Source organism: Branchiostoma lanceolatum, chromosome 11 (genome assembly GCF_035083965.1).
Source record: "Branchiostoma lanceolatum isolate klBraLanc5 chromosome 11, klBraLanc5.hap2, whole genome shotgun sequence".
Lineage (NCBI taxonomy): Eukaryota > Metazoa > Chordata > Leptocardii > Amphioxiformes > Branchiostomatidae > Branchiostoma > Branchiostoma lanceolatum.
The window spans coordinates 12,165,945-12,186,673 of NC_089732.1; the positions used below are offsets into that span (position 1 = coordinate 12,165,945).

The 20,729-nt window shown below is 44.2% G+C and overlaps 2 protein-coding genes across 2 annotated transcripts; both read right to left on the minus strand.

Annotated features, from left to right (window-relative positions):
- Nucleotides 1-3: 3 nt before the first annotated feature.
- LOC136445223 (mucin-2-like) lies at nucleotides 4-8,903 on the minus strand (the record flags this gene model as incomplete). Its single annotated transcript, XM_066443093.1, has 4 exons — nucleotides 8,807-8,903; nucleotides 8,370-8,609; nucleotides 6,093-7,392; nucleotides 4-5,800 (listed from the first exon to the last, which is right to left on the minus strand). Coding segments are annotated over exons 1-4 (7,434 nt in total), but the record flags the coding sequence as incomplete, so codon positions are not given.
- A 608-nt stretch (nucleotides 8,904-9,511) lies between these two features.
- Nucleotides 9,512-20,377, minus strand: LOC136445224 (mucin-22-like). Its single transcript, XM_066443094.1, has 5 exons — nucleotides 11,994-20,377; nucleotides 11,345-11,457; nucleotides 10,772-10,961; nucleotides 10,310-10,335; nucleotides 9,512-9,751 (listed from the first exon to the last, which is right to left on the minus strand). Exons 1-5 carry the CDS (start codon nucleotides 20,047-20,049, stop codon nucleotides 9,512-9,514), a joined length of 8,625 nt encoding a protein of 2,874 aa, XP_066299191.1. The 5' UTR covers nucleotides 20,050-20,377.
- Nucleotides 20,378-20,729: the final 352 nt, after the last annotated feature.

Consider the following 20,729-nt stretch of genomic DNA (forward strand, 5'->3'; position numbering starts at 1 on the left):
AGTTTGAGCATCTGTAGTTTTCACCGTGGTTGGAAAACGTGTAGTTCTTGCTGTTGTTGAAGAGGCTGTAGTTTTAATTGTGGATGGTGTCTGCGTAGTCTTTACCGTTGATGGTGACGACGTAGTTGCCACCACTGTTGTAGATATTAATGTAGTTTCTCCTGTTGATAGTGGCTGTGTAGTTTCTCTTCTGGTCGGAGTTTGTGTAGTGTCCTCCATTTTTGTAGTTTCTCTGGTTTCTACCACTGTCGGAGGCTGTGTAGTTTCCAGTGTAGTCAGAAGCTGTGTAGTCCCTACTGTAGTTGGAGCCTGTGCAGTTTTTACTGTTGTTCCAGTTTCTGATGTTGTTAAAGTTTGTGTAGTTGCTGTCGTTGTTATAGGAAGTGTAGTATCAAACGTTATTGAAGGCTGTGTAGTTTTTGGTGTGGTCGGAGCCTGTGTACTTTCCAACGTTGTTAGAATCTGTGTAGTATCTATCGTTGTTAGGGGCTGAGTGGTTTCGGCATTGGTTGGAGCATTTGTAGGTTTCACCGTCGATAGAGGCTGTGTAGTTTCTGCCGTAGTTGGAGCCTGTGTAGTTTGCACCGTGGTTTGAGCTTTTGTAGTTTTCATCGTGCTTGGAATCCGTGTAGTTCTTAGTGCCGTTGTAAAGGCTGTAGTTTTCATTGTGGATGGCGCCTGTGTAGTCTTCAACGTTGAAAGAGATTGTGTAGTTTGTGCATTGGTTGAGGTCTGTGCAGTTTTCACGGTGGTTGCGGCATTCGTAGTTTTTAAAGTGGTTTGGGCATTCGTTGTTTTAACCGTAGTTGGAATCCATGTAGTACCTGGTGTTATTGTTGTTGTAGACGCTGTAGTTTTCATTGTGGATGGTGTCTGTGTAGTTTTCATTGTTGATAGAGGTTCTGTAGTTTCTGCATTGGTTGAGGTCTGTGTAGTTTTCACGGTGGTTGCGACATTCGTAGTTTTTAACGTGGTTTGCGCATTTGTGGTTTTAACCATGGTTGGAGTCCATGTAGTACCTGATGTTGTTTTAGATTTTGTTGTTGATGGTGTCTGCGTAGTCCTTACCGTTGATGGCGATGGTGTAGTTCCCACCGCTGTTGTAGAAACCAGCGTAGTTTCTCCTGTTGTTAGGGGCTCTGTGGTTTCTTTTCTGGTTGCAGTCTGTGTAGTTTCCTCCCTTTTTGTAGTTTCTCTAGTTTCTACCACTGTTGGAGGCTGTGTGGTCTCTGCTGTAGTTGGAGCCTGAGTAGTTTTCACCGTTGTTAGAAGATGCGTAGTTTCGTCTGTCGTTGGAGCCTGTGTTGTTTTCAACGTTGTTGGTTGATGTGTAGTTTCTGCTTTTGTTTCAGCTTCTGTAGTTATTACCGTGGTTGGAGTTTTTGTAGTTTTAACCGTAGTTGGAGCATTTGTAGTTTTCATTGTTGTTTTAGGGACTGTAGTTTTCATTGTTGATGGTGTCAACGTTGATAGAGGTTGAGTAGTTTCTGCATTCGATGGAGTCTGTGTAGTTTTCACGGTTGTTGGGGCATTTGTAGTTTTTACCGTGGTTGGAGTTCTTGTAGTTTTAACCGTAGTTGGTGCATTTGTCGTTTTTGTTGTTGTTTTAGAGACTGTAGTTTTCATTGTGGATGGTGTCAACGTTGATAGAGGTTGAGTAGTTTCTGCATTCGATGGAGTCTGTGTAGTTTTCACAGTTGTTGGGGCATTTGTAGTTTTTACTGTGGTTGGAGTTTTTGTAGCTTTTACTGTAGTTGGAATCCGTGTAGTTGCCATTTTTGTTGTAGAGGCTGTAGTTTTCATTGTAGACGGTGTCTGTGTAGTCTTCACCGTCGAAAGGAATGGCGTAGTTCCCACCGCTGTTGTAGAAACTAGTGTAGTTTCTCCTGTTGATAGATGTCGTGTAGTTTCTATTGGAGTTTGAGTCTGTGTAGTTATTGTTGTTGTTGTTGCAGAGGCTGTAGTTTTCATTGTGGATGGTGTCTGTGTAGTCTTCACCGTTGATGGTGATGGTGAAGTTCCCACCGCTGTTGTAGAAACTAGTGCAGTTTTTCCTGTGGTCAGCGACACTGTAGTTTCTCTTTTGGTTGGAGTTTGTGTCGTGTCCTCCAATTTCGTAGTTTCTCTAGTTTCGACCACTGTTGGAGGTTGGGTTGTTGCTGCTGTTGTTGTTGGAATCTGTGTAGTTTTCATCGTTGTTAGAAGCTGCGTAGTTCCTTCTGTAGTTGGAGTATGTGTTGTTTTCGACGTTGTAAGGGGATGTGTAGTTTCTGCTGTAGTTTGAGCTTGTGTAGTTTCCATCGTGGTTGCAGCTTTTGTAGTTTGCATCGTGGTTGGAATCCATGTCGTTCTTGTTGTTGTCGTTGTAGAAGCTGAAGCTTCCATTGTGGCTTGTGCCTGCGTAGTCTTAGCCGTTGATAGACTTTGAGTAGTTTCTTCATCCGTAGGACCCTGTGTAGTTTTCATTGTGGTTGGGACATTTGTAGTTTTTACCGTGGTTGGAATTCGTGTAGTTGGAATCCGTGTTGTTGCAGAGGGTGTGGTTTTCATTATGGATGGCGTCTGCGTAGTTTTCACCGTCGATAGGAATGGTGTAGTTCCCACCACTGCTGTAGAAACTAATGTAGTTTCTTCTGTTGATGGAGGCTGTGTTGTTTCTATTCGGGTCGGAGTTTGTGTAGTTATTTTGGTTGTTGTTGCAAAGGCTGTAGTTTTAAATGTTGATGGCGTCTGCGTAGTCCTCACCGGTGATGGCGATGGTGTAGTTCCCAACGCTGTTGTAGAAACTAGTGTAGTTTTTCCTGTGGTCAGCGACTCTGTAGTTTCTCTTGTGGTTGGAGTTTGTGTCGTGTCCTCCAATTTCGTAGTTTCTCTAGTTTCTACCACTGTTGGGGGTTGTGTAGTTTCTGATGTGGTTGGAATCTTTGTAGTTTTCATCGTTGTTAGAAGCTGCGTAGTTTCTTCTGTTGTTGGAGCCTGTGTTGTTTTCAACGTTGTTAGGGGATGTGTAGTTTCAGCAGTAGTTTGAGCTTGTGTAGTTTCCACCGTGGTTGCAGCTTTTGTGGTTTTCATCGTGGTTGGAATCCATGTCGTTCTTATTATTGTCGTTGTAGAAGCTGAAGTTTTCATTGTGGATGGTGCCTGCGTAGTCTTCGCCGTTGATAGAGTTTGAGTAGTTTCTTCATCCGTAGGACCCTGTCTAGTTTTCACGGTGGTTGGGGCATTTGTAGTTTTTACCGTGGTTGGAATTCGTGTAGTTGGAATCCGCGTTGTTGCAGAGGGTGTGGTTTTCATTATGGATGGCGTCTGCGTAGTTTTCACCGTCGATAGGAATGGTGTAGTTCCCGCCACTGCTGTAGAAACTAGGGTAGTTTCTTCTGTTGAGAGAGGCTTTGTAGTTTCTCTTCTGGTTGGAGTCTGTGTAGCTATTGTTGTTGTTGCAGAGGCTGTAGTTTGCATTGTGGACGGTGTCTGCGTAGTCCTCACCGTCGATAGGAATGGTGTAGTCCCCATCACTGTTGTAGAACCTAATTTAGTTTCTCCTGTTGATAGAGGCTGTGTAGTTTCTCTTTTGGTTGGATTTTGTGTAGTGGCCTCCATTTTTGTGGTCTCTCTTGTTTCCATTACCGTTGGAGGCTGTGTGGTTTCAGCTGTTGTTAAAGCCTGTGTAGTTTTCACCGCTGTTCCAGGCTGTGTGGTTTCTGCTGTTGTTAAAGCCTGTGTAGTTGTCACCGTTGTTCCATGCTGTGAAGTTTCTGCTGAGGTTAATGCCTGTGTAGTTTTCACCGTTGTTCCAGGCTGTGAAGTTTCTGCTGTTGTTAAAGCCTCTGTAGTTTTCACCGTTGTTCCAGGCTGTGTGGTTTCTGCTGACGTTAAAGCCAGTGTAGTTTTCACCGTTGTTGAAGGCTGTGAAGTTTCTACTGTTGTTGAAGTCTTTGTAGTTTTTGGCGTTGTTAAGGGATGTGTGGTTATTGAAGGCTGCGTAGGTTTTGCTGTGGTTTGAGTCTGTGTAGGTTTCACCGTTGTTAGCATATGTGTCCTTTCTATCGTTGTTAGAGGCTGTGTACTTTTCGTGGTTGTTTGAGCATCTGTAGTTTTCATCGTTGGTAGAGACTGTGTTGCGTCCGTTGTGGTTGTAGCCTGTGTAGTTCCCACCGTGCTTGTGATATTTGTAGTTTTCACCGTAGTTGGAGCATTTGTAGACTCCGTGATTGGAGCATTTGTTGTTTTCAACGTGGTTGGAATCCGAGTAGTTGTTGTTGATGAGGCTGTAGTTTCCATTGTAGATGGCACCTGTGTAGTTTCCACCGTCGATAGGAACGGCGTAGTCCCCACAACTGTTGTAGTTTCTGCTGTTGATTGAGATAGTGTGGTTTCTCTTCTGGTTGAAGTTTGTGTAGTGACCCCCGCTTCTGTAGTTTCTCTAGTTTCTACCACTGTTGGAGGCTGTGTAGTCTCTGCTGTAGTCGGAGACCGTGTGGTTGTCATCGTCGTCATCGGCTGTGTAGCTTCTACTGATGTTGGAATCTGTGTAGTTTCCACCGTTGTTAGAAGTTGTGTAGTTTCTTCTGTGGTTGGAGTCTGTGTTGATTCCATCGTCGTTAGAGACCGTGTAGTTTCTAACGTTGTTACAGGTGTTGTATATTCTGTTGGAATCGCTGTACTCCTTACTGTTGTTGGGAAGTCTGTAGTGTCCACCGTGGTTGGCGATTTTGTAGTTTTCACCGTGGTTGAAGGCTGAGTAGTTTTTACTGTGGATAATGACGGTGTAGTTTCTAACACTGTTGACAGAAGCTGTGTGGGTTCTGCACTTGTTGGAGTCGGTGTAGATTTGACCGTTGTTACCATGTATGTAGATTCTTCTGTGGTTGGAGTTGGTGTAATTCTTGCTGTCGATTTAGATGCTGTAGTTGTAACCGTAGTTGAAGGCTCAGTAGGTATAACAGTGGATAGTGATTGTTCAGTTCCTAGCACTGTTGATACAATGTGTGTAGATTCTTCTGAGTTTGGATTTGTACTTTCTGTCGATGTTAGAACACGTGTAGTTTCCACAGTGGTTGGAGTCGCTGTAGTTCGTGTCGTTGATTTAGAGGCTGTAGTTGCAACCGTAGTTGACGACTCTGTAGGTAAAACTGTAGATAGTGATGATGTAGTTCCTAGTATCGTTGATGCAATATGTGTAGATTCTTCTGCGGTTAGCGTTGTACTTTCTGTCGATGTTAGAACACGTGTAGTTTCCACAGTGGTTGGAGTCGCTGTAGTTCGTGTTGTTGATTTAGAGGCTGTAGTTGCAACCGTAGTTGACGACTCGGTAGGTAAAACTGTAGATAGTGATGATGTAGTTCCTAGTATCGTTGATGCAATATATGTAGATTCTTCTGCGGTTAGCGTTGTACTTTCTGTTGTTTCCACAGTGGTTGGAGTCGCTGTAGTTCGTGATGTTGATTTAGAAGCTGTAGTTGCAACCGTGGTTGAAGGCTCAGTAGGTATAATTGTGGATAGTGATGGTTCAGTTCCTAGCACTGTTGATGCAATAATTGTAGATTCTTCTGCGGTTGGAGTCTGTGTTGTTAGAGGCCGTGTAGATTCTTCTGTGGTTTCTGCCGATGTTAGAGCATCTGTAGTTTCCACAGTGGTTGGAATCAGTGTGGTTCTCACCGTGCTTGGAGACGCCGTAGTCTCAATTGTAGTTGGTAGCTGTGTCGTTTTCTCGGTGGAAGGTATTACAGTCGAAGGTAACCTTGTAGTTTCAATCATGGTTGGCGTCTCAGTTGTTTCAACCGTAGTTGAAGATGGGAATCTGGAAAAAAGAAGATGTAGCTTTTGCCTATCTTTTCCAGTTATTTCAGAGGCGAAAAAGTCCAGTTGTTTCACTACTTTACGCAAAACACAAAAGTACAGCAAAACCCGATTAGAGCTAGACATGCAAGCAATAAGATAGAATCTGCTTCAACTATATGCAATGATGTGTATGCAAAGGAAACAATAAGTTTCCACCAGATTGGCAAAAAATGAGATATCTACCCAGTATCGTAGCTACAAACAGCCACTTAGAGCTAGTAGAACGATAGAAATATGAAAATTGTACATACGGAGTTGTTGAAGCCACGGTTGAGGTGGAACGAGTTGTGACCAGCTGTGTGGTGGGCTCGTAGACTGTTTGCTTTGCAGTCGTTAACGCTGGCGTTGTCGTTACGGATGGAGTCGAAGTTTGCATCGTTGTAGAAGGTGCAGTCGATACCTGCACAGTAGATGATGGCTCTGTGGAAGAGGCTGACGTTGAAGTTGCTTCGGATGTGACTTCTGTAGTCAGAGTTGTCGTTTCGTCTTCGGTAGTTGGTTGAATTGTAGTCATACCTACAGTTGTAGATTGTCCTGTTGTTGTAGCAGGTTGATCTGTGAAGTAGTGAGTTGATAACTCTGATGTAGTCAGTTCTTCTATACTAAACTCCGTTGTGCCAATTTCCATACTTGATGGTTCTGTTATAATCAAGGTCGTTTGCTCTTCAGTTGTGGGTGGCGTTGCCGTGATTTCAAGGGTAGTGAGAGGAATTTCTGTTGTGGACAATGTACTTGGCACTTCTACGGTGGATGGTGACTGAGTGGACGACCCTACAGTTGAAATTGCCTGGGGTATAGTCGTTGTTTGGGATGTTACGTCTGTAGTCAGTGTTGTGGTTTCGTCTTCGGTAGTTGGCTGAATTGTAGTCGGCTGAATTGTAGTCAGTCTTCTTGTAGTACGCTCCGTGGTCTCAAATTCGATAGTTGAGAGTGCGGTGCCTGTTAGAGTCGTTTGCTCTTCAGTTGTGTGCGACACTGTTGTAGTGAACGGATGTTCTGTTGTGGGTAATGTAGTTGACACCTGCGCTGTTGATGGTGACTGTGTGGATGACCCTACAGTTGAAATTGCTTGGGGTATAGTCGTTGTTTGGGATTCTGTAGTCAGTGTTGTGGTTTCGCCTTCGGTAGTTGGCTGAATTGTAGTCGGCTGAATTGTAGTCAGTCCTCTTGTAGTACGCTCCGTGGTCTCAAATTCGATAGTTGAGGGCTCAGTGTTAGTTAAAGTCGCTTGCTCTTCAGTTGTGTGTGGCACTGTTGTAGTGAACGGATGTTCTGTTGTGGGCAATGTAGTTGACACCTGCACAGTTGATGGTGATTGTGTGGATGACTCTAATGGTGTAGTAGTTTCTGCTGTCGTGTCAAATTCCGTAGTTGACGGTTCAGTGGTAGGCACAGCCGTTGTTTGCTCTTGAGTTGTGGATGGCAGTGTTGATGACTGTGGCGACGAAGCTGATGTTGAAGCTGCATGAGATGTTGGTTCTGTAGTCAACTCTGTCGTTATGTCAGCGATAGTTGATGGTTGTATTGTAGACATATCAACAGTGGACTCATCTGTGAAAAATGGAGTTGATGTTTCTTTACTAGTGTAGGGCGTAGTTGAAAAAGCTGTTGTAGCAGAGGTTACAATGGTTGTCTGTATGGTAGATTGTGACGGTGTCGATATGGTCATGAGGGTGGCGGTTCCTGGCAATGTTGTTTGTAAGCGTGTAGTAGTAGCGCCAGGTGTTGTGTGAGCTTGCGATGTAATTGCAGCAGTTGACGTTAGCTTTCTGGTGCTTTGTGTTGTATCAAGATTTGTGGAAGATATCGTCGGATGGGAACTAGTTGTCGACTCGGGCTCTTCAAAGAGTGTCTCTGGTAACTCTGAGGTTTTTGAGCGTGTGGTTGACGGTAAAGTGATCGTTTGTAAGGTAGAGCTGGGAGATGTGTTGATATCGTAAAGCATCGTGGTGGTGGCTTCTTGAGTAAATGTTGTTGAGAAAAGATGATTGGTGGATAAAGTGGATGGGAATGCAGTTGCTGTTAAAGATAAATCTGATGAGGTAGCGACGCGTGTGTTTCCCTTCTGTGTTATGACCGATGTTGTGGTGAGTGGTGTTGATATGCCTGCTGTTGTATGCATTGGAGTACTTGATTGTACTGTTGTATTTGCTGCTGTACATGTTGTTGGTGGATGATTTGTGGTGTATGAATCACTGGATGGAGGAGCTGGAGTAGAGGGTACAGAGGATGCATGTACTGTTGATGATGGCTGTGCTGTTGTAGTCTTGATAGGAGTGGTTTCTGACATGTCGACAAAAAGATACACCAATGCAAGGTATAATTAAATGGAGTCGTTGAAGATTTTGCATGTTGAACAGTAGTATTTTTAAAGCCATGTCTTATAATTTTTTTCCAGCTATATAGTACCTCCTGCATTTCAAAGCAACAGCATTTTTGAAAAATAAACAAGCAATGAAAGTAACAAGAAACAGATAAATCTGCATTACTAAGTATCTCCATGATATATTCTTCTAATAAAAACTTACCCTCTGCTGTCGGTTGTATTGTTAACGTATCAGTCGTGATCTCCAACAAAGTGCTTTGTGTTGTAGTCATTTCGCGTGTAGTTTCTGACTCTGCGGTTGAAGTAACTTTGATGGTCATTTCTGTGCTGGGTTCGGCTGTGGTCAGCTCGTGGGTCACTGCTGTTTGCTTTGTCGTAGTCGGCACGACTGTACCTGTGGAAGTCGTTGTACCGTCTGTCGTTGGGTACATTACAGATGGTTCTGTAGTCATGCGAGGAAAAACACTCTTTGGAAAATCGTTTTAACAGAAAGCACGGTGTAGTTGCCTATTTGGTTGGTTGTAATCGAGAGAGATTTCTGACATGCATATGGTGAACATTTGCTTTGAATTCAATTTTCTAAGGAACCACATCCATAAGATTAAGGGACCTCGTGATATTTTTACACATGAATCTTACCTTCTGATGTTGGCTGTATCGTTGAAACGGCACTCGTAATGTCCGATACAACTCTTTGCGTTGTAGTCATTGGGTTCGACGTCGATGTTGTGGCCATGGTTACTTCAGTTGTCGCCGTTGTCGTTACATCATTTGATGTCTGAGTTGTAGTGACAGCCACACTGGTGGATTTCCCTCCTGTTGCAGTCACACGATCTGTTATGTATATGAAGTTAGGAAGATTTTAGATGTTTTCCAACTAAAAATCAAGTATCATCGAAATTTTCGACTGACAGTCCTCTTGAGCTATCTGAAAAAATCTGGACATGTGACTTCATGCACGTGTGTCGTAATAGGTCAAAGGTTGTTTAAATTCGATATTGTACCCTTGCATATTTGCTTCGTCCATATTTACCGCTAAGTGTATCGAGTGAGTTGTATGCTAATATTTGTTAAAGTAAAGACATGAAAACGTATGTTTTCCAGTGGAATAACACTGTATAGAGCATGATAAATAAGGACTCGATAGCACGACAAAAACTATACATTCATCAACATTTACCTTCTGGTGTTGGCTGAACAGTTGAGCCATCTGTCGTTGGCTGAACAGTTGAGACATCTGTCGTTGGCTGTACTTTTGAGGCATCTGTCGTTGGCTGTACTATTGAAGCATCAGTCGTTGGCTGTACTTTTGAGGCATCTGTTGTTGGCTGCACTGTTGAGGCATCAGATGTTGGTTGTACTATTGAGACATCTGTCGTTGTCTGTACTTTTGAGACATCTGTCGTGGGCTGTACTGTTGAGATATCTGTCGTTGGCTGTATTGTTGAGACATCTGTCGTTGGCTGTATTGTTGAAGCGGCACTTGTTGTAGCGGAGGTGGTTGACGATGTATGGTATGGTGTTGGTGACACTGATGTCACTACTGGTGCCAGGCACTGGGCATTGTCGTATGCCTGCGTGCAGCTGAAAGTAAGGATGAACTTTGGTGATGAGACACAATATTACAACGTGAATAAAATCCATTCCTTTAATCTTTTTCTGTTAGTTTAAGTTGATGAAAATCTAGTTTATGTAGAAGGGTTGTCGTAAAATGTCGGCAACACAGTACACAACGCTAACATAAAATAAACGCTTCTTACAATTTCATGAACATTTAAGTGTTCATCAATCCCCATAAGATGCAATAATACATAAGTCGTATTAATTATTCAATACATGTAGCTACGTCGTTGCATAATCTCAAAAAGGTATCAATTAGTAACTAATTGTCAGAATTTATTATCAAAAGGCATTCCCTTTAAGGCAATTAAAAAGAGGGAAAATATACATACATAGATAATCTAGGGTGAAAATACTTAACTGCTCCAAAATCATGAATCTAAATGAAAGCCAATGATATATTTCTTTGTTTAAAAGTGAATTAAATGATTGATAGTTTTTGTTAGTGTTGTTGTTATGTGACCCATGCAGCACTTACTCGCATATTCTGGATGAATCCGTGGCCTGACATTCCATGTTTACCAGACAGTAATCGGAAGCACAGAGCTCTGGAATAGAAACAAATGATTTGTACATCACATGTATCATGCATAGATGGCCGGGTAACAAAGCTCTTTGTACACAACAAGACTGACGTGCTGGTGAGCGTCTGTCATCTTCCTCAGGGCAATGCTGACTGGTTCTGTTAAGCACTTTAGGTAGGTGGCGCTACTAACAGATGCGGTCCCAAATGTGACGTGTCTACGTATATCATACATAGATAATTGAGAATCACTGATTATGGGCAATCGGCTGAAACATGATCGCACTCTTTATCTCACTAGGATTGCCAATAAACCTCTGCGAGTGCATTAAAGAATGCACATCTAAAAAAGGCGATTGCTCACAATATGATCTGCAAATGTTCGTCAGTGCAATGTAAGCGTAAAGCTTGGCCACTGTTTGAATACCCTGTTGTTGCATAATAGAACAACTTTAACTCACCTGTTGTGTTGACTTCCATGTTAACTCCGATAGACTGAATGAATGCTTGCTGTAGGGCCTCTGCTGTGAGACTAGCGGCTGAGTCAGCCGTGATTGTCGTCTCAACAATGAGACTGCCACTGGTAAGAGACGTTACAATCACGGAGTAGATGTTGTCTGCGACAGAACTTTTTGAGTAGACGTCGAGGATCTACAGTGTAAAAGGGAAAGAAAAATAAACACTGACTTTGAATAGCTATCCCACTGTGTATTTATCATTTAAGCAAAGCATTGGCATCTAACCACAAGAGACATCATAATAGCAGCTTTGAAATATGTACATTATCTATAAGAATTCGCGCTTGAAAATTGTATTAAAGTGATTCCTTCATCGAAGGCACATATCCCCCTCGTACAAGCTACGGCTCTATTCCAAATTCTTACTCCGAGGCTAACTGCAAGCCACGGTCACAGGAAAAAGGCCAAAAGTAAAGAACAGTTATGATACTGTAAAACATATCACTACTCTAATTCAAAAGCTAGCTCTAAATCCATTCGATATCAAACTATATTTGTTGCAAAAGCCAGACTAACCAGTGCTGTCATGTTTTCTTTGGTAGCTGTAAAGTCAGCAGATCTGCAGTCAGCCAGGGAATCTCGGTACGCCAGGTCGGTGAACCTGGCACTCTGTGAAAAGCCGCTGGAAACTGAAATGGATTTGAAAAAGTTTAGCTCGCTGTAGGGTTAATGAATCTAGATCTTCCACTGGTCATAATGGAAAAGACAAACGCCATGTATAGTATTTACAGGTTCATTGTGCCGGGAAAACTCCCCAAGCTCTTTTTCAACAAGTGCAGTTAACTTTGGCTTTAGAACAGCGACCATTTCCTTTAGCGAACATGTCTGGTGAGTGACAACGACCGGGATTCGAACTCACAGTCTCTTGGTCCAGAGGAAGGGTCGCCAAACACTGAACTACACACATTAAGATAATTGCGACGTTGGTCAATCCAGTTTCATGTATAGATTTAGCCAAATATATAACATGTATCTTTCGACTCTAGAAATCTAGTGCATCTGAAAAGATGGAAGGATGCCTACATCTTTCAACTCTAGAAAAAAATCATATTCAACGGTCTTCAGGTAAGCAACCACCATTAATGCACAACAGAATTTTAGTACTACTATTATGGTGACAAAAATTGTCACCAGAATATGAAAAAGAAACGAAATTCACTCTCACCTAGCGCGCATGTCGTTCCGTCTCCTTCGAATCCTTGTTTACATTGACAAGTTCCGTCCGCAAGCATTTCCGCATATTTGTCACATCCATCATTGCAATCTCCCAACTGAGTGGTCGTCCCAATTGTTCTTACAGTTGTAGACGGCTCTGTTGTAACTTGTTGGTTGGTCAGCGTTGTTTGTACTGTTCTTATGGTCGATGTTGTTGGCTCTGCCGTTGTCGATTGCACTGTGGTGCCTTTAAAAGTAGTCGCAGACTGAGCTGTCGTAGAATGGACAGAGGATGTTGCCTGCGTCGGCAAGACTGATGTTGCTCTTGCAGGAAATGTCGTTTGTTCTTCTGTGGTCATCTCCGTCGTGGGTTGTTCTGTCGTTGTAAAAGGCGTGGTGTCCTCGTCTGTTGTTACTGATGTTGTTTGCTCGCCTGTAGTTAAATGTGGGGTTGTAGTAACAAACTCACTCGTGTACTGTGGCGTTCTTTTAAGCGGCGTTGTTTTCACATCAGTCATTACTGATGTTGTAGTTAGCACTGAACTTGCTGAAAATGTGGTCGGTTCTCCCCTAGTCACCTTCGTCGTTTGCTCGTCTGCAGTTAAATGTGGGGTTGTAGTCATTGCTGCACTTGTGGGTTGTTCTGTCGTTGTAAGGCGTGTGGTCTTCAAATCTGTTGTTACTGATGTTGTAGTCGGCAATGAAGGAAGTGTGGTTGGTTCTCCACTAGTCACCTCCGTAGTTTCCATGTCTGTAGTTAAATGTAGGGCTGTAGTAGCGGCTGCACTTGTAGGTTTTTCTGTCGTTGTAAGGCGTTGAGTTTTCTCACCTGTTGTAACTGATGTTGATGTAAGCTGTGTAGATCTTTCAGCAGTCGTTTGCTCTGCAATAGTCGGCTGGACTACTATGCTTGTTGTGGTAGCCATAGGTTCCACAGTTGAGAATGAGGGAGTCGACACGGGGGTAGAGGTTGATTCGAGTGTTGGCGAATATGAACCTGCTAGAAATGTGGTAGATTCTTGCTCTATTATTACTGTAGTTTCCCCGCCTGTAGTTAAAGGTAGAACTTCAGTTCCCTCATTTGTTGTTGCTAATATTGGAGTTAGCTGTGTAGTTCTTTCATCAGTTGTTACTGGCATTGTAGCTGTGCTTGCAGATGTAGTTGCAGCCTGCACTGTTGTGCGAGGTTCGGTTGTCAATTGTCTGGTTGTTACTGACTTTGTTGACAACAATGGCGAAGTGTTTTCCGGAAATGTGGTCGATGTTCCTCCAGCCATCTCCGTAGTTGCTTCGATGGGCATTTCTGTAGTTTGTTGACGTGTTGTTGCTAATCCTGTTGTCACATGAGTAGGTTCGACTGCAGTTGTTTTATACGTTGTTTTAGCCATAGTGCTCGTTCTTGTTGTAGGAGTGGTCAATGTGGTACTTTCGGGAAATTCGGTCGGTATTTCCGTAGACATCTCCGTCGTTGCTTCGGTGGTCATCGCTGAACTTGGTTGGGTTGTCGAGGCTGAAGTTGATGTAACCTGAGTATATTGGTCTGTAGTTGTTTTATACGTTGTTGGCGGTTTGTACGTAGTGCTCTTTCTTGCAGTAGAAGTGTAGAAGTTATCTGCAGTCGTCGATGTAGTACCTTCCGGGAATGTAGTCGGCATTTCTGTAGACATCTCCGTCGTTGCTTCGCTGGCCATCGCTGTAGTTGGTTGGTTTGTTGTGGCCAAAGTTGTGGTCACCTGAGTAGATTCGGCTGCAGTCGTTTCCCCTGCAGTCGTTGATAATATTGTTGACGTCGAAGAAGTAGTGATATGTGGAGTTTTAAATGTTGTTGCCGGTATATCAGTGCTTGGTAAACTCATAGTGCTCTCACTTGTTATAGAAGTGGTATGCTCTGCAGTCGTCGATATGGTTCTTTCCGACGATGTCGTCGGTGTTTCTGTAGATATCTTCGTACTAGCTTCGGTGAACACTGCTGTGCTTGGTTGGGTTGCTGTTGCTGAGGTTGTTATTTGCGTAGATTCGCCAGTAGTTGTTTGATATACGGTCGTCGATGATGCAGTTGGTGTTGATGAACTAGTGCTGTGCGCTGTTGTATGCATCGTTGACGGTTTTCCAGTGGTGTGGAGAGTACTTGACAAAGCTGAGGTGCTCTGCTTTGTTGTAGGAGGTCCTTCTGTGCTGGTCTGTGCCGTTGTCTCATCAGGGACTGTCGTCTCTGCAAGAGTAGATGCCAGCGTACTTTGCTCCATTGTAGCCGTCACTGTTCGAAATGTGGTTCGTTGTGAGGTTTGGGGGTTTGTACCTGGTTGGGCGGTGGTTTGTGATGTTGTTGCTGCCAAAAATGTACTGCTTGGTGGCGTGAAAAGTCCAGTTGTTCCTTTATGTGTTGCGGGCGAGGTTGTGGTGAGTTGAGTAGATTTGTCTACAGTGGTATCCTCTACAGCCGTCGATGAAATAGTTCCTGGCAAAGTGGTTAATGTCTCTGTAGACATCTCCGTCATTGCTTCCGTGGCCATCGCTAAACTTGGCTGGTTTGTCGTGGCCAAAGTTGTTGTCACTTGAGTAGATTGGTCTGCAGTTGTTTTCTCTGCAGTCGTCGACGGTATAGGCAACGTCGAGGAAGTAGTAATGTGCTCTATTTTATATGTTGTTGACGGTTTACCAGTGGTGTAAGAAGTACTTGCTGAACCCATGGTGCTCTTTCTTGGTGTATGAGTTGTATGTTCTGCAGACGTGAATATAGTGCTTTCCGGCAATGTGGTCGATGTTTCTGTAGATGCCTCCATAGATGCTTCAGTGGCCATCGCTGTACTTCGTTGGTTTGTTGTTACTGTTGTTGCTTTAGCGGAAGTTGCTGTACTTGATTTACTTGTTGTTGATACGGTCGTTATATGCGTAGATTCGTCAGCAGTTGTTTGCTCAGCAGTCGTCAATGGAACAGTTGAGGTTATGAAGGTTGTGGTACGCGCTGTTGTAGATGCTATTGACGGCTTTTCAGTGGTATAGGGCGTACTCGGTACTACTGTCGTGCTCTTCATTGTTGTAGGTAGTCCTACTGTACTAGTCTGTATCGTTGTTGCAACAGGGACTGTTGTCTTCTCGGGCGTAGATGCTAGCGTACTTTGCTCCATTGTAGCCGGCACTGTTCGAAATGTGGTTCGTTGTGTAGTTATCGGGACGGTACTTTCTTGCACAGTGGTTTGTGACTTGAGCGTGGTAAATGCCGGAGAAGTCACAAAGTATTTAGGTGTTGTTGCTGTCGAAAAAGTACTGCTGGATGACGGGGGAAGGCTAATTGTTTTCTTGTCTGTTGTTAGCGAGGTCGTGGTTTGTTGAGTAGATTTGTCTGCAGTGGTTTCCTCTGCTGCCGTCGATGCAGTACTTTTTGGAAATGTAGTCGGGTTTTTTGTAGACATTTCCGTAGTTGCTTTGGTGGTCTTTGCTGAACTTGCTTGGTCTGTTGTGGCCAAAGCTGATGTAACTTCAGTTGATTTCTCTGTAGTATGATCTGAAGTTGTCGATGGTATAGTTGACGTTGAAGAGGTAGTGAAATGCGTTGATTTAAATGTTGTTGGCGATTCATTTGTGGTGCTCTTTCTGGTTGTAAGAGTAGTATGCCCGAGCTCTGCAGTCGTCAATGTAGTACTTTTCGGAAATGTTGTCGATGTCGGTGTCTTTGTAGACATCTCCGTCGTTGCTTCTGTGGCCATCGCTGTACTTGGTTGCTTTGTTGTGGTCAAAGTTGTTGTTACTTGAGTAGATTGGTCTGCAGTTGTTTTCTCTACAGCAGTTGATTGTAAAGTTGTATATGTTGTTGACGGTTTATCAGTGGTGTAAGAAGTACTTGAAAAACCCGTGGTGCTCTTTCTCGAAGTATGAGTGGTATGGTCTGCAGCCGTTGATACAGTTGTTTCCGGCAATGTGGTCGGTGTTTTTGTAGATGCCTCCGTAGTTGCTTCAGTGTTCATTGCTGTACTTGGTTTACTTATTGTTGATAAGGTTGTTATCTGCGTAGATTCGTCAGCAGTTGTTTGCTCAGTAGTCGTCAATGGACCAGTTGAGGACAAGAGAGTAGTGGTACGCCCTGTTGTGTGTATTGTTGACGGCTTTTCCGTGGTGTAGGGGGTAGTTGGTACGACTGTCGTGCTCTTCATTGTTGTAGGAGATCCTTCAGTACTGGTCTGTACCGTTGTCTCATCATGGACTGTGGTCTCTTTAAGAGTAGATGTCAGCTTACTTTGCTCCATTGTAGCCGGCACTGTTCGAAATGTGGTTCGTTGTGTAGTTTCAGGGACTGTACTTTCTTGTACGGTTGTTTGTGACTTGAGCGTGGTAAATGACGGAGAGGTGACCCAGGATGTAGGTGTTGATGCTGTCGAAAACGTAGTGCTTGATGACGTGGTAGGGCCAGTTGTTACCTGGTGTGTCGTGGGCGACATTGTGGTTAGTTGAGTAGATTTGTCTGAAGTGGTATGCTTTTCAATTGTCGATGAAGTGCTTTCCGGAAATGTAGTCGGTTTTTCTGTAGACTTTTCAGTTGTTGCTTTAGTGGTCTTTGCTGAACTTTGTTGGTGTGTTGTGGGCAAAGTTGTTCTCACCTCAGTAGATTTCTCTGCAGTTGCAGTTGTCGATGGCAAAGTTGATTTGTCCGCAGTCGTTTGCTCTGCAGCCGTCGATGTAGTACTTTCCGGAAATGTGGTCGGTGTTTTTGTAGACATCTGCGTCGTTGCTTCTGTGGTCATCGCTGTACTTGGTTGCTTTGCTGTGGTCAAAGTTGTTGTCAACAGAGTAGAGTGGTCTGCAGTTGTTTTCCCTGCAGTAGTTGATTGTAAAATTTTAAATGTTGTTGACGGTTTATCAGTGGTGTAAGAAGTACTTGCTAAACCCGTGGTGCTCTTTCTTTGTGTATGAGTGGTATGGTCTGCAGTCGTTGATGTAGTACCTCCCGGTAATGTGGTTGGTGTTTCTGTACTTGCTTCGGTTGACATTGCTGTACTTGGTTGGGCTGTTATCTCTAGGGTTGTTCTCTGTGTAGATCCGCCTACAGTTGTGTGATCTACAGTCGTCGATGAAGCAGTAGATGTTGAGAATGTTGTGGTGTGCGATGTTGTAGGTATCGTTGACGGTTTTGGAGTGGTGTCGGAACTGCTTGACAAAATTGAAGTACTCTGCTGTGTTGTAAGATATCCTTCTGTGCTGGTCTGTACCGTTGTCTTACCAGGGGCTGTGATATGATCAAGAGTAGACGTCAGCGTACTTGGCTCCATTGTAGCCGGCACTGTGAGGAAGGTGGTTCGCTGTGCAGTTTTCGGGGCGGTAATTGCTTGGGAGGTGGTTTCTGTCTCGGGCGTGGTAGACACCAGAGAGGAGACTAAGGATGTAGATGAAGTTGTTTTCATTGGAGATGTGCTGCCGGATGAAGTGGTACGGTCGGTGGTTTCTCCGAGTGTTGTGGGGGATGTTGTTGTCAGTCGGGTAGATCTGTCTGCAGTTGTATGCTCTGCAGTCGTCAATGTAGTACTTTCCAGAAATGTGGTCGATGTGGTCATATCTGTAGCTGCGTCGGTGGTTGTGACTATCCCTGCCATCGTCGATGTAATACTCTCCAGAGACCCGGTCGATTTTCCTGTGGTCATCTCCGTAGTTCCTTCGTCGAACCCCACCGTACTTGGCTGGTTTGACGTAGCTAAAGCTGTTGTCACCTGTGTAGATTGATCTTTTGTTGTTTGCTCCGCTGGAGTTGACGTAGTACTTTCCAGAGACTGTGTCGATTTTCCTGTGGTCATCGCCATAGTTGCTTCGGTGGACGACACCGTACTTGGTTGGTTTGTTGTAGCTGAAGTTGTTGTCACCTGAGTAGATTCCCCTACAGTTGTATACTCCGCTGTCGTTGATGTAGTACTTTTCAAAGACCTAGTCGATGATCCTGTGGTCATCTCCGTAGTTGCCTCGGTGGTGGACAATGTACTGGGGTGGCTTGTTGCAGCTAGTGTTGTTGTCACATGTGTGGATTCATCTGTGGTTGGCTGATCCGTCGTCGTTGACGAATCACTTGAGGTAAGGGATGTAGTGGTACCATCTGTTGTGTATATTGTTGACGGTTTTCCAGTGGTATAGGCGGTACTTGGCAAAACCGTGGTGCTCTGCTTTGTTGTAGGAGATCCTTCTGTGCTGGTTTGTACTGTTGTTTCATCAGGGACTGTAGTGTGTTCAAGAGTAGACGTCAGCGTACTTGGCTCCATTGTAGCCGGGACTGTGAGGAAGGTGGTTCGCTGTGCAGTTTTTGGGACGGTAATTGCTTGGGAAGTGGTTTGAGTCTCGGGTGTTGTAGACGCAAGAGAGGAGGAGACGGATGTAGATGTGGTTGTTTTCATTGGAGATGTGCTGCCGAATGAAGTGGTTAAGTCCGTGGTTTCTCCAAGAGTTGTGGGGGAGGTTGTGGTTAGTTGAGTAGATCTGTCTGCAGTTGTATGCTCTGCAGACGTCAATGTAGTACTTTCCAGAAATGTGGTCGATGTTCCTGTGGTCATATCTGTAGCTGCGTCGGTGGTTGTGACTATCCCTGCAAACGTCGATGTAGTACTTTCCAGAGACCTGTTCGATTTTCCTGTGGTCATCGCCATAGTTGCTTCGGTGGACGACACCGTACTTGGTTGGTTTGTTGTAGCTGAAGTCGTTGTCGCCTGAGTAGATTCGCCTTCAGTTGTATACTCCGCTGTCGTCGATGTAGTACTTTTCAAAGACCTGGTTGATGATCCTGTGGTCATCTCCGTAGTTGCCTCGGTGGTGGAAAATGTACTGGGGTGACTTGTTGCAGCTAATGTTGTTGTCAGCTGTGTGGATTCATCTGTAGTTGGTTGCTCTGTTGTCGTTGACGGAACAGTTGAGGTAAGAGTTGTGTATATTGTTGACGGTTTTCCAGTGGTATAGGCCGTACTTGGCAAAACCGTGGTGCTCTGCTTTGTTGTAGGGGATCCTTCAGTGCTGGTTTGTACTGTTGTTTTATCGCGGACTGTGGTATGTTCAAGAGTAGATGTCAGCGTACTTGGCTCCATTGTAGCCGGCACTGTTTGGAATGTTGTTCGCTGTGCAGTTTTTGGGACGGTACTCGCTTGTGAGGTGGTTTGTGTCTTGGGCGTTGTAGACGCAAGAGATGAGGACACAAATGTTGATGTAGTTGTTTTCGTTGGAGATGTGCTGACGTATGAAGTTGTGCGGTCTGTGGTTTCTCCGAGTGTTGTGGGGGATGTTGTGGTAGGCTGAGTAGATTTGTCTGCAGTCGTAGATGTAGTACTTTTCAGAAATGTGGTCATGTCTGTAGCTGCTTCGGTGGTTGTGACTCTACTTGGCCTGCTTGTTGTGGCTACGGTTGTTGTCACCTGAGTAGATTGGTCTACAGTTGTTTGCCCCTCTGTTGTAGATGTAGTTCTTTCCAGAGACCTGGTGGATGTTCCTGTGGTCATCTCGGTAGTTGAATCAGTGAACCAGGCCGTACTTGGTAGTTCTGTTTTGGATAAGGTTGTTGTCACCTGAGTAGATTGATCTACAGTTGTTTGCTCCGCTGGAGTCGATGTAGTACTTTCCGGAGACCCTGTCGATGTTTCTGCGGTCATCTCTGTAGTTGCTTCGGTAGATACTACCGTACTTGGCTGGTTGGTTGTGGCTAAGGTTGTTGTCACCTTTGAGGATTGATCTATCGTTGTTTGCTCCTCTGCCGTCGATGTCGTAATATCTGGAAATGTGGTGAATTTGCCTGTGGTCATCTCCGTAGTTGATTTCGTGGTAGACACTGTACTGGGGTGGCTTGTTGCAACTAATGTTGTCGTCACCTGGGTAGACTCATTTGTAGTTGGTTGTTCCGTTGTCGTTGACGGAACAGTTGAGGTTAAGAAAGTAGTGGCACTCGTTGTTGTATATATTTCCGAAGGTTTTTCAGTGGTGTAGGCGGTACTAGGCAATACCGGAGTGCTCTGCTTTGTTGTAGGAGATCCTACTGTACTGGTCTGCACGGTTGTCTGCTCAGGGACTGTCGTGTCTTTAACAGTAGATGTCAGCGTGCTTTCCTCCATTGTTGCCGGCACTGTTCGAAATGTGGTTTGTTGCTCAGTTTTCGGGACTGTACTTGCTTGGGCGGTGGTTTGTGTCTCAAACGTGGTAGTCGCCAGAGAGGAGACATCGTGTGTTGTGACATAAGTGGAGGTCAGTGGCGTAGAATTTTCAACAGTTGTCTGTCCCACAGTCGTTGTTGGTACGGTTGAAGTTAAGAAGGTAGATGTAGACAATGTTGTGTGAGTTGTTGACGGACGTTGTGTAGTATATGAAGTTGACAAAATCGTTGACGTAGGAGGCAATGTCGATGCTTGTCTTGTCGATGATAGTTGAGTCGACGATGTCGAGATTTCTGACGCGAGGACATAAAAATGCAATTCAAGTTCATGTCTGGTTTTCGTTATTGTTTGCATGTAACGTGACAAAAAGGTTTTTTTAAGTGGAATAAAGTGTGATATGAAACATTTTGGTGTTTTTTTTCTACCTGTATATACCTTTAAGAATAAAACGCAAGCATTTCTTAACCAATGACTTGTTGCATATGCACACTTTGCGGTAGATTATAAGGAACAAGTCGCTGGGGGGCCTTAAATCTAACCATTTCCAGGTCTCATCAAGACATACGCACATACCAAATGTCAAGACAATCGATATCCATGCGGGCCCTCTCGAGTTATGCTGTTCATCCACCTACACACAC

What these genes read in the sequence shown, in the direction of transcription:
- LOC136445224 (XM_066443094.1), bottom strand. Translation starts at nt 20,049, where the DNA reads ATGGAGGAAAGCACGCTGACATCTACTGTTAAAGACACGACAGTCCCT. An exon ending in AAGAAAACATGACAGCACTG is followed by an intron (nt 10,962 to 11,344) that starts GTTAGTCTGGCT and finishes TTTACACTGTAG; the next exon opens with ATCCTCGACGTCTACTCAAA. An exon ending in GTGCTTCCGATTACTGTCTG is followed by an intron (nt 9,752 to 10,309) that starts GTAAACATGGAA and finishes CCTTACTTTCAG; the next exon opens with CTGCACGCAGGCATACGACA.